Consider the following 12,293-nt stretch of genomic DNA (forward strand, 5'->3'; position numbering starts at 1 on the left):
TTTGGAGTTTTCATAGGGATCTGGTTCTAATAAGCCATTCCTGTTTGGGGCAGAACCTGCAGGAGTGCAAGGGTATTTGCAGTCTGTAAAGAAACCAGGGTGTTTGCTTTTGTAATCAGCCTTGCTGATATCAGTCACAGTAAAAAGTGTAAGAAAACTCTACTTTTAGCCCATTAAAAAATGATGATTCCATGGTCATGATTCCATCTCCCGCTGGCAGATGGAAACTTCAACAGGACACTGGAAATGCTTGCAACTGTCTGTTGTGGTCAAGCACTGGGTCAGGATGCCTGTTTGGAAAACAGTCTTCTGTTCCATGCAGAATCATGGCTCTGTTTGTTCTGGATGCTATGCAGATGCTTGCTAACATTCAAAGAAATTTTAGATCTTACTTGATGGCATAAAAATGTGTCACTTGGTCTAGCATTTCTGCAGATAACAGCTGTGATTCTGTACCTTCTTCTCCTCTGCCAAGTGTGGGGAATCATTCAAGAACGATCAATCACTTCTTCAACTTCTAACAAAATACCCTTTATCCATCTGCCTGGTTTTTATGTGGTTGGATTGTATTGAAAGCAGTTTGGACATGAGGTTAGCATGTGTCATATTTCTGAGATGTTATCTTGTCCTCTGCCACAGCTTCTGCAATCACACATCTGGAGAGGATGCCTGAATCGCTTGAGAATCTGTGTGATGTTGTTGATCCCTCACCAATGTCTGTAAAATTATGGACTTTGCTTAAAGGTTTAATTCCTTCATCCATTAACTGGTGTAACTGTTTAAGTGTGCACATCAGAAGAATAAGCAATGCAGTTAATACTAATTTAAGACTGTCTTTTCAATGACAGTTCCCAAGGATGGTCTCAAAAGCCAAGCTGCATTTGAAGAAATGAGGGCAAATTACATTAAAGAACTAAAGAAGATGGTAACTAAATGTCCAAGTAACTCTGGGCAAAGCTGGCAGAGATTCTACCAACTGACTAAACTTCTTGACTCCATGCATGATGTAAGTATAACTCCTCAGGGAGTGCAGAAAAGTTAAGCAAAAAATCTCGCCATTAAGGTAAACAAATAGTCTTTAATTGTGTTAACTGAGAGGGAGACAAAAAAATATTCTTTTTAAAGGGACATCTGAGAGAAGTTGTTAGATAAAATTAAGGACAAATAAAATAAGAAAGTAGAAGTCATTAAGGGGAAAGGTGCAGGGTCAGCGTGTTACACGTCCAACATGCCCAATGTGCTAATAAACATGGAATTAGTTCGGTGATCTTTTACAGCTGGGTTTGTAATAATGATGACTTTAAAAGATGTATTGAGACCTTGGAGCCATCCTGGGTGTTTGAAGCTTTATTTGAGCTTTTCAAGTAGAAGATTCCGTGTTGGGTTATTGCTGCCACCCTTCCTTATTCCAGCACGTGGTGTTTTACATGTGTCAGGTGTGAGATGTGATGAATGACACAGGAAACTAAAAGTTTGGTCTCAAAGTACCTGGGCTGTTGATGCCTCTGGCCAGAGTGACAGAGTGGTTGTGGTAGGCGTGGTAGATTCCAGAGGGGTGTCCATAATGTTGAGCTGTTTAGCTGACCTGGTTCTAGCCAGTGTAATGGTAAGCGCAAAGATTGACCTCTGCAGCAGCAGGGTGTATCTCTGTTAACTTTCTGTGAGGGAGCCTGCAGCCCCCACAGGGGAAGTGAGTGACCCAGCTGTTAAGGTCTCCTCAAGCTGAGGGTTTTCCTAGTGCCCCCTGAGCGTTCCCTGGGGGCCAGCCCATTGCCTGGGCCAGCAAGGCTGGCACCCATCCTCTCTGAAGCTGTGCCACGGTGCAGCAAGTGATGGGAGACTCCTGGGGCCAGCCAGAGTGACCTTTAGTCATGGTTGGGTACATGAGAGGAGGCTTCCCAGCATGCTCATCACCCTCCCAGTAAAATCTGGCAAACTGCAGCAAAGGAGAAAACTGTCCTACTCCATCCTGGGTGGGCAGGGAAGGATCTTTGCTGCATGAAGAAGCTACAGCACTTGCTTTCAGAACCTGCATATAAATGCACATCTTTGTACTTGACTTAAATTTCATTTTGCAGAGACAGTACAGTACAGTGCACTTCAGGTCAAATTGGTGTAAGAGCCTGAGGTCTGTTTACAGAATGTACATATGGAATTATTTTTCAAATATTGTTCTGTTGTTCATTAAAACATTGCAGATCTTAGTGGGAGGCAGGGAGAGTATTATTAGTACTGCAGTAATAGCTCATTCTTCAGAGATCAGGTTTCACTTGCTCAGTGCCAGCAAAGGAAGTTTTAGTGGAAAGAAAAGGGATGGGTGATAAAATCATTTGCAAGAATTCACATCTGAACCTCGAGGCAGCATAACAAACCCCTGCATTTATGGAGTTTTCTAATCCTCTTCAGGATAGGCAGTATCTGTGATTTGTTGCTGAAATGGGAGTGTTTGTGTGGTTAAGGTGACTGGATGACAGGCTTGTGCTTACTGAGAGCACTCCCATGTCCTACAGACATTTTCCAAAACACAGCATTAACTATTGGGAGCTGAACTAACCAGAGGAAGCAAGCTGCTCTTGAATTTTATTTAATTTTTAATTAAGCTATTTTTGCATTACTTTTGTTTTAATAGAGCACTTTCTTTCAAAGGACTTTTTAAAGAAAGTCCCATTGTCAGCAATCTCTGTTAGAAAGGCCAGTTGTCTCCACAACAGTGCTTCCTTTCAGAGAAGATACTGAAGACTTGTTCAACAAGGGCACTTGTTTATTTTTTCTCTTTAAAACTGTTTCTTTTTTGCGATTTGGTTTTTGAAACCCATCAGAATAAATATAATGTGGTGATAATATTAATGAGAAGTGAGAATTAATATTCTCTCCCCACTGCCTGGTAGTGCAGAATTTCTCCATTCAGTTGATGTGAATGCAAATTTTCTGCTTGGTTCCTTAGTCTAGGAGGAATGCTTTTTCAGCTGTCACCTATGTATTTTTAACTTACTCCATTATAACTTTAGAGGATCAGAATATATTTGGTGCTGGGCAGTCCAGCTGGGGCTGAGGCCCCATGTTTACATGCTGCTGTAGTCTCGGCATTGGCATTTGCAGTGCAAGCCGGAAGGGGCTGGTGCAGAATTTGTGCTTGTTCAGCCCTCCTCCAGCTTGTCCATCTGAGCAGAAGCAGCATCTCACCACTCATGGAATTCATTTTACCTGAGTGTAGGGGCAAGCAATAAAAACCCCTGCTCCTTTGCACCTCCAGACTTGCTTTTACCAACCTCATTTTTAAGTCATTTGTCTGAGGAATATAAGAAATACAGTGCATGGGAATATCAAATTACAGTATGCTTGGCTTATATGAGGAAGAAAAAAACCCAAACAAGATGGTTTTGCATTGCTTAGTATGCTAAATCATTCATCCACACAGCGAACATATGTGCAGGTAGAGAAGTGCCGAGCTGAGGCAAAAAAGAAATTTTCAAGAAGGCCAGGCAGGCACTTAAGTATTTGAAAACATCAGCAACTTTATTTAATGATCCATAAAGCCTCAAAGCACCTGAAAAATGAGAGATGGAAACCCATCCTGGGCAGACAAGATGGACAGGGTTTTGTGCATGTGCACACCTGTGCTCGGCCTCAGGAGCCTGCCTGCAGCCAGCCCTGTTGCCTGCATCACTGTGCTGTGCACTAAACGCTCTGTATTTGCTTGGGGCAGTGTGGAAGCCGTGGGTGCTGAGGCAGCAGGATGTGGGTTGGTGGTGGACATGGCAGTGCTGGGTTAACAGTTGGACTCAGTGATCTTAAAAGGCTTTTTCTAATGTTAATGATTCTATGATCCCGTATTTCCTTCTTGTAGGGATTGTGTAGCTCCCGTGCATCATTTCCTGAAGAGCCACAGTGTAGCTAGGACAGCCCCCCTCTCTACCTAGAACCCAAAGGTTTTGGTCTTGTGCCCGTGAATGGCCATGGGCATTTTGGGGAGAGATACACATGTAGCACTTGGATGGAGGTGAAGTGCCTGAGAAACGCCCTGAGGAACATTAGAAACAGATGTCCTGCACATGGTATCAAAAACTTCATTTGGATCCTCCTCAGCATCTCCTGGTGGCTTTGGCAGGAAGGGATGTATCTTGCATGGCAGGCCTCATTTCATATAGAGACTGTAGTGTATGGTTAGGCAGTTTGCAGAACAAAAGCTGAATTTGGTTTCAATCTGGCTGATACTAAACAGGCTTTGAGTGAAGAGGGCTTTTGTTTCGATGCCATGACATTAAACCCTAATGTGAACCTTCCCCTTGTCTTGGCAAAGCAGCGCCCTGTACTGTCATTTGCTTGTTGACATATTCTGCCAAACAAAAATAAATTCTTTAAGGCTCATGCTGCTGAATAATTAATTTTTTATGGTTCCTGAAGGGAATACTTTATAGCTGAGGTGGATCTTTCCATAGGCTGAGAGCGCCAGGATTTCACTCTCTGAAAAAGCTGACAGTGGGATCCTCCAGGGGCAGGGTTGCAAGGGATGCTGCGCTGGATGCAAATGTGCCTCTGCAGGTTCCTAATCCTGCAGATTCAAAGCTGCAGATGAGCCCCTCAGCTGTCACAAACACCTTCGGGTACACTTACTTCTGCTACTGATCTGCCCAAGTTGTGTCCCACAAACGATGAGCAGTTTGGAGCCTTGTTTCAGTCCCAGTGCCTGAATTCTCAGGATGAGCATTTTCTCTGTTTATTCAGAGGATAGATCCAGCCTCTACTCCCAGAGCAGCAGTGATGTGGGAGTGTGCTAGGTGTGTGTTGCAGCAGCTAATATGCATCTGTCAAGTGAGAAATTGATTCCCAGCTCCCTAATGTAGACAGAAGCTGCTCTGAGAGTCATCTTGCTCAGTTTGTGATGGTTGGATCTCTTTTCCTTCACGTTAATAGGTATTTGTTGGGGAAGGGCAGAACCCCGCTACTGTTGGAAGAAGAGCAAAGGAGACTTGGCTCAAAATTTGTGCTGGCCAAGGGATGAGGATGCTTCATTGGTGTGTGATGCTGTGGGTGCATCCTCCAGGCACAGAACATGAGTTCAGCTCAGGCTCTTCCATGGCACATCCAGGTGTCAGGTGCTGTGGTTTGGGTGTGCACATGGTTATGAAGGAAACCTGAAGCAATGAGTGCAGTTCCTCAGTCAGATAAATGCACGTGTCCAGGCAGAACCTGGGTCCATGTTTGTTCTGTCAGATACTGTTAGTGCCTAATCCATATGGATTTTATCCACCTTTTACTCCTTACTAGCATGAGGCAAATACTCTGCATAGGTATAACCAGAGGCTCCATCCCTTGGTCTTCCCCCGGGTTCCCTGTGTTTGTGGAAGGTTTTACTCTTGGGTTAGAGTTCTGGATTTCCTAGGCAGCTAGGAATTGGCTACTGTGGGTAACCAAAGGACATATGGACCTCCAAGAATCAGCCTGTGAGCCCATCCCACAGCAAATAACTTTTTCCTGAGCCCTCAGAGTAATAATCAATTTACATAATGGAATTTTCATAGGACTGGGAGCAAAAACAAATACAGTGGTAATGGAATAATCAAGACCTGGTTAGCAGTGGTTTTCCTTAGCCTTACTGGTTGTTGGAGCAGGAGTTTTGTATCCACTGTGCGAAGTGGAAAAAGCAGGAAGTGATGGTAGTCCCAAACTCACTGAGGTCTCTTTGCTGGATAGGAGAGAGCTGGGTGGGCAGAGACCCATTCCTGAAAGGGACAGAGAGAGGTTTTGGAGTGTCTTTTTTTTTAACGTAGGAGAACACTGAAGCTTCTGACAGTAATAGCTGTTGCTAATAATAGGAAGAAATTACTCAGCATTGTGTTGTTACCTCCTGCTGTCTTAATTGCTGTCTCAGTAGGCTTAATCACAGAGATGCTCCTGACAGAGAAGTGACTGTGGGCTTTCATACCACACTCAGAGATTCTGAGAGAATTTGGAGAAAGCTAAGCATGGGAATGTGCACCCTTGCAAATCCAACAGTTCTTACCATTTCTGGAAATGCAAAGGCATGGTGAGATTTCCAAACTAAAATAAATTCTTTTTGCTGTAAAAATGGGGCAAGTGCTTGAAGGTCACTATAACTGTATTAACTTCAGGACTTCATTAAAGAATTCATTTGTTTTAATTATGAAGAACAGTATGGGTGAAAGAGTCCATTTTATGGAAACCCCACCCTAATAACAGAAAATTACATTTGATTAATACTCCTATTTCTCAGAGGTGCTCAATATAGCATACAAATGCAAAAATTGATTAGGTAAAAATCTCAATTGCTAAGACTGCTGTAGCCTTCATAATGTTTGAAGTGCAGCACACTGCAGGGTAGTGATGAGAGAACTGGGAGTTGTTTTAGTTGTGGCCTTAACTGCACTGCCAAGCTCTAACCCTTCAGAAGTGTGCTTTAGTAGCTGAAATAATTGAGGCTGTAGAAGCAAAGATGTTCCTAGTCACCATTGCACTGCTTGTGGAAACAATGGTGCCTTCACTCTCACTGCTAAATTGGAGTTGTCTGTCAGACTGCTGGACTGGGGGAGCTCTCAGCTTTTCCAGTATAAACCACCAGCAGTAGAGGGTAGAAGTGGTCAGGTGAAGTGTAGTCAGGAGTTCTCAGAACACAGGGATTTTACAAGGCTTTAAAGAAGAACCAGGAGTATATTTGATCTGAGAAATTCGTAAGGCACATTCAGAGGTGCTGGATAGCTCGTGTTACCTTGCTTGTCACCTACCATGCCTCAGTCACTGCAAAGACAGCTCACGTGTTCCAAGAGAAAACAAACTTTTTGACATCCTTACTGAAGAGGGAACTTCTTTTAAAGCAAAAGACCATCTAAATTATTTACCTGTTACAAATCAAACTGTATCAGACAAATATTGTTTGGGATGCAGAGGCAAGGACTTAAATTTCAAAATTAGCATTGCCTGTGGGACCTGAGTTTTTCATCCTTTTAGTGCATCCTCATGCCAAGGCTGCTGGGCTGGCAGGGAGGTGGTACCTTTGCAAATGGATGGGAACACATGTGCAGAGAAGAGCAGTGCTCATGGCTCAGCTCTTGGTCTCACAGCTTTATCTGTCTGACCTTAGCACAGTGTTTACATTTTAGTACTTCTGAGCTGGCCTTCGATTCTGCCACATTTGTTCCTTTATTTTAAATTAATGCTTTCCCAATCCCAAAAAGCCATGCAGCTTTGAAGGCTGGAGTTAAAAAGATCCTGACTGCAACCCTGGGTTCCTGGTGACACATGGGGTCACATGTGTGACACAGGTGCTTCCCAGTCCTCTCATTTTCTTTACGTGGATGGTTATTGTCAAGTATGTTAAAGCTGATAGCTTAAGAAAGAGGAACAAAAGTTTTAGCAGACTAAATAGGTATAGAAAATGCGTTATCTTTAGGGCTTCAAACCCACATATGACATGATAGGAAGGTTCTAGGGATTTTCTTTTAAACTGTTGTGCAAACTTAACCTTTCTCCTCTGTGGTAGGATTCATAGTGTGCTGTGCTGTGATCGTATCCATGATCACATCCTGGTTTTCACCCACTGGATTGCTGACTTGTTTATTGAATGGATTATGCTTCCTTCATTAGTGTTATTTTTCATTTCCCCTTGTCTGCATATTCACCAGACATATATGTATACTTGGTACTACTAAAAGGTTGCAAAGAAGTCAGAATTAGTAGTTTCTATCTAGGTTTCCTGTGACCTGTCTCATTGAATCCAGAGGCTCCACACAGGTGTGATGAGGCAGGAATTCACTCAAGCTGCACAGAAGGCAGTGGGACAGAGGTGACCCCAACCCTCTTGCACATTCAGTGATGTGAAAGAAGTTTAGGAAAAGGAGCACATTCACAGGGTCATTGTCAAGGCTGTGCTGGGGTGCAAGGCTTACTTTGCTTAGGGCTGGTGTTTGATGCCGGAGACAGGGAGGAGGGAGCGACGATCACACCAAGACACAGTTTCCTTCACTTTGGTTTTGGGCTGTTCAGAGTATTTTTGGCACACAGTATATGCAGTAACGACCTCCTCCTAATGGGTAAACTAAACCTTTGAATATCAGCATTTTTGTTCCCTTGAAAACCAGGTTATGTCTATGCTACTTACTTAGCATGCATCTGTTTAATTAATTAGTATTGCTTCATGACATGCCAGTGACCTAAGCCCCAGCAAACAGACTCACGTAGTGCTCAATAGCAGCAAGTCATGTGTTTGAGTGATCTCAGCACTTCTCTGGGATGTTCATAAACTGCTTACATGTTAGCAAGAACAGCTGTGGAAGTCCTGAAAATGAGCAATAAGGTATGGTGCTACAGGATGGAAATGTTGCTGCCCATATTTTTTTATTCATTTCCTTTTCTGCCTTCCAGAAGTCCACTTTTATTTGCTCTATCTTTAACAGGGACTTTATGGCAGAGTGCAATTCTACATGGTAAGAATTGAAATGACAAACTTGTGTTTGATTAACTACACAAGCAGAAGTGCTTCAAGTCCTTTGCAAGGGCACGAGGTGCCAAAATTAAGCTGTGTTTAACACTTGAATTTTTAAACAGCAGAGGCTCTTTCCTTCAATCATGCAGCGCAGTGATTTGGTGAACTGCATGGAAGTTCACACACTCACTGAAACCTGGATGTGCTTCATTCCTTCACATTTCTTAAAGATTGGGAAGGGCCCAACATACTGTAAGGCCTTAGGAGATGCATTTAGGTCACAGCCACCAAAAAACCTGTAGATGGTGTCACTGTAGAACCTGAAATGCCACCGTGTGACGCAGCAGTCGTGTTGTTGAGCTGCAAACATCAGCTGCTCTGGCAGTTGTAGGTCAGGGGCCCTGGAGAATGCACTGAAGTTAACCAAATAATTTGATTTAATGAATGTGTATCCAGCTGAAGTTGAGAGATACAATAGTTTATGGCTGCTCTTTTCCCTCTGGGCAGAAGGCTTTATTTTTGTAGAGCTGTAATTTTTGTGGTGGCCAGTTGCTATTAGTGAAAGGAAAAGTGCAACTGGGCTGAAAAATCAAATCTGTGGTCTCTTGGGTTTTCCTACTTTGCTGATTTTTAATGAGTCAAGTAGCCCTTTGGCATTTGAGTTCTTTTGTTTGCTTTATAACCCTCGTAAATGGACTGTCAGGTCAGAGTAAGATGTTATTTCTTGGAAATAATCAATTATCAGTTAACTGTTGTTTGCATGCAGAAATCTTGGTGGTTTTCCTAAGAAGTGTTTCTTTCTGTATTTCAGCTTGTTAGTGACTTATTGGAATTCTGCTTCTACACCTTCCGAGAGTCTCAGGCACTGAAAGTAGAGTTTCCAGCCATGCTGGTGGAAATCATCAGTGACCAGCTACCAAAGGTGGAATCTGGGAATGCCAAGCCCCTGTACTTTCACAGGAAGTGATAGAAAATGTCTTAAATGGAAGAACTTTGCCTTAAGTTTCCCTGTGTTATTCCACACCCATGAAGGACCCAAGAAACCATATTTTAAACATGCTCTTTACACTTGTTCAGCAGTCTCTGAATAGTCTAAAATCATATGAAGGGTTTGGGGGAATGGAAAGCAGTTGACTCGGATTTGGCAAGACCTAGATGTTTGGAAATTACCCCATAACCCTAAAACACTTAGAAAATGTTCCTGTTCCTCTGGATGAAAAGCCATATCTAGTCAATAACTCTTTGATTTTGATATTTTAACAGATGGAGTTTTAAATATGTCATGTAGTTTCTGGTATTGTTTGCTTGTTTTAAAAGGGTTCGAGAACTAATGAGAACTTTTTAAAGCTTACCCTTGGTTTGCACATAAAACGTAAAGTCAATATGGGGCATTAATATTCTTTTCTTGTAAAAAAAAAAAAAAAAAACAACAAAAACAACAAAAAAAACCAAACAAAAACTATATATATACACACATATATACACACACACAAACCCTAACGTGTAAAGTAATAACAGAACATTTGGTGTGGAATACTGTTATCCCCACCTGTGGCATTTGTTATCCCATGTTATCCCATCATAGATGATATACACTGTGTTAAGTGTCCATTTACTATTTAATTCAAAAGGATAAGATGTGAAAAACAAATGCCCTGGTATCAATTTATAGTATCTATTGTGCTGGCTTTACAAATAATTTTTTGCAGTCTTTTGCTGTACTGTACATTGCTGTATGTATAAATTGTGAAGGACCTGAAATAAGGTGTAAGGAACTTTTGTAAATGAGACAAAAAAATCTTTAATGGTTAATAGGATGAATGGGAAAGTATTTTTGAAAGAACTCTATTTTGCTGGAGACTATTTAAGTACTATCTTTGTCTAAACAAACAAGGTAATTTTTTTGTAAAGTGAAATGTTCTGCATGCATAATGAACCGTTTACAGTGTATTTAAGAAAGGGAAAGCTGTGCCTTTTTTAGCATCATATCTAATTTACCATCCTACAGTCTCTGTTGTAAATAACCACGCTTAACCTTTTCAGTTGTGTTTTAAGCCTTTCTATTTCTCTCTATTTTCCTCCCCTTTTGTCTCTCTTGCAAGCGTATGTGACTTAAGCACATCTTAGAACTCCTGCTTCATATATCCGTAGGAAACTACACTTTTTGTGTTTGCCACTTTACCAAGGTTTCATTTAACAAGACAAATTATGGTCTCTCTCCAAAGCTTTTGCCATCTTAATGATCTAGTGAGTTCTTGCCCTCTGTTCCCTTTCTCTCTCAGGGGAATGGGGGTGTGAGCAACATGTTGAATGGTTATCCTTTTTTTATTAAGGTTTCCCAGATTGTTTGGTTTTGTTTCAGGGTTTTTTTTCCTTTGAATACTGGATATCTGAAACATCTTAAAAGGTCAGATTATTATTTCAGCTGGGGGAGAGCGATTTCTGGTTATGCTGAGGGGAACATGCAGATCATTACAGTAAGTATATCAAAGAGATTTGTATTGGTGAGAGGGATGGTGAGGGATGATAAGTGCAGATAAGCTGAGTAGAATTTTTAGTGATAAACTAAAAGTGTCTGTAATTTTGTAAGCATTTTTGTAATAATTGGGATACATCCAAGAAGACAAACATTCACACTACAAGTTCAACTCAGTTGGTCTGATTTTGTCTCAAAAATGTTTTCTCTAGAGTAAGACTACAAGGAAAAGAATTTTTGAGGTGATTTTCACTATTTCACAATTTATAAGCAACTACAAAATTTTGGAGTAGAATAGAGGACAGGTGAACTTTTCTGAGGCTCAACTGTTGCTACCATATGCTCATGTTTAAATAGAATAGTTTTTCAGAGTCCTAATCTGTAGTGTTCTCTCTGGGTGCCACTGGTATTTTTGAGCTATAGTGTGTCCCTTGGCCGGTCGGAATGTAGCATTTCTTGTCAATGGTGGTTGAATTAAGAATTCTACACCCTTTCTGAACCCAAATTTTGAGGTGCACTGTGGGTGCACTGAAGACAGTCAGCGCTACTTGTCTTTTTAAATGACACCTGCCTTATGCAATGGGTAATCTGTAAAGACTGTATTCAGAGAGGTTTTTTATATATAAATATATACATACATATATTATTTGCATTTTGGAAGTCTAATTCATAGGCAGATCTTTAAATACTGACCTGCACAGCAATATGAAAGCCAAACTTCCAACGTGAAATATACAGCATGCAGACTGGTTGTTTACAGTAAAGACACAGTCATACATCCATCTTTTAATTTACTTTTTTTTAAAAAGTCTAAAATAGAAGATTTCAATGGCAGGTTCTGGGTGAATACAGTCTGCAGCAGCTTTTTATATTAACAAAGTTACTGCCTCCTTTTCTGTCTCAGAGTAACTTTGCTTGACTAAAATAGCAAAGCCATATTCTACACTTCACTGTTAAATGCCTGTCCCAGTCCAAATTGTTGTCTGTTTGCTCCTATTTTTGTACCTTATTACTTTTAATCTTGGTTTGGTACAATTCATAATTCACAGAAACTTCATATAATTAAACACACTAAATTAGTTTTAAAAAGCAATTTATATCTTTATGCAAAAACGTATGTCTGTCTTTGCAAACAACTGTAAGCAGATTATAATAAATCCTTTACTTTAATCACCTGTTGTTTATGAAACCATTCATTGATTATTTTTTTTTTGCTAGAGATCATTGAAGTAATAGATACAATTGGATATAGATGTTGTAAGAGGCAGTATTCTCTTATCAAGGACACTTAAGCAGAATAGCCATCACTTTTTTTATCTAAACCTGTGTACAGAAAAAAAAAAAAAGAAACCACAAAACCCAACCCTAGTTTTTAGC

At 40.9% G+C, this 12,293-nt stretch overlaps 1 protein-coding gene across 3 annotated transcripts in view; it reads left to right on the plus strand.

Moving 5' to 3' along the window:
* The window catches only part of NR3C2 (nuclear receptor subfamily 3 group C member 2), a gene marked incomplete at its 5' end in the record, with an annotated part of 190,866 nt that extends 178,780 nt beyond the window's left edge, over positions 1 to 12,086 (plus strand). For all 3 annotated transcript variants that reach the window (XM_082282331.1, XM_082282332.1, XM_082282330.1), the window contains 2 exons: positions 849 to 1,006; positions 9,252 to 12,086. In XM_082282331.1, coding sequence (XP_082138457.1) covers positions 849 to 1,006; positions 9,252 to 9,407 — 314 coding nt within the window. In that variant the 3' untranslated portion in view covers positions 9,408 to 12,086. The remainder of the gene's footprint in view (positions 1 to 848; positions 1,007 to 9,251) is intronic.
* Between the last annotated feature and the right edge of the window lie 207 nt (positions 12,087 to 12,293).

The sequence above is a fragment of the Coloeus monedula genome (assembly GCF_965178545.1).
Source record: "Coloeus monedula genome assembly, chromosome: 5".
NCBI lineage: Eukaryota > Metazoa > Chordata > Aves > Passeriformes > Corvidae > Coloeus > Coloeus monedula.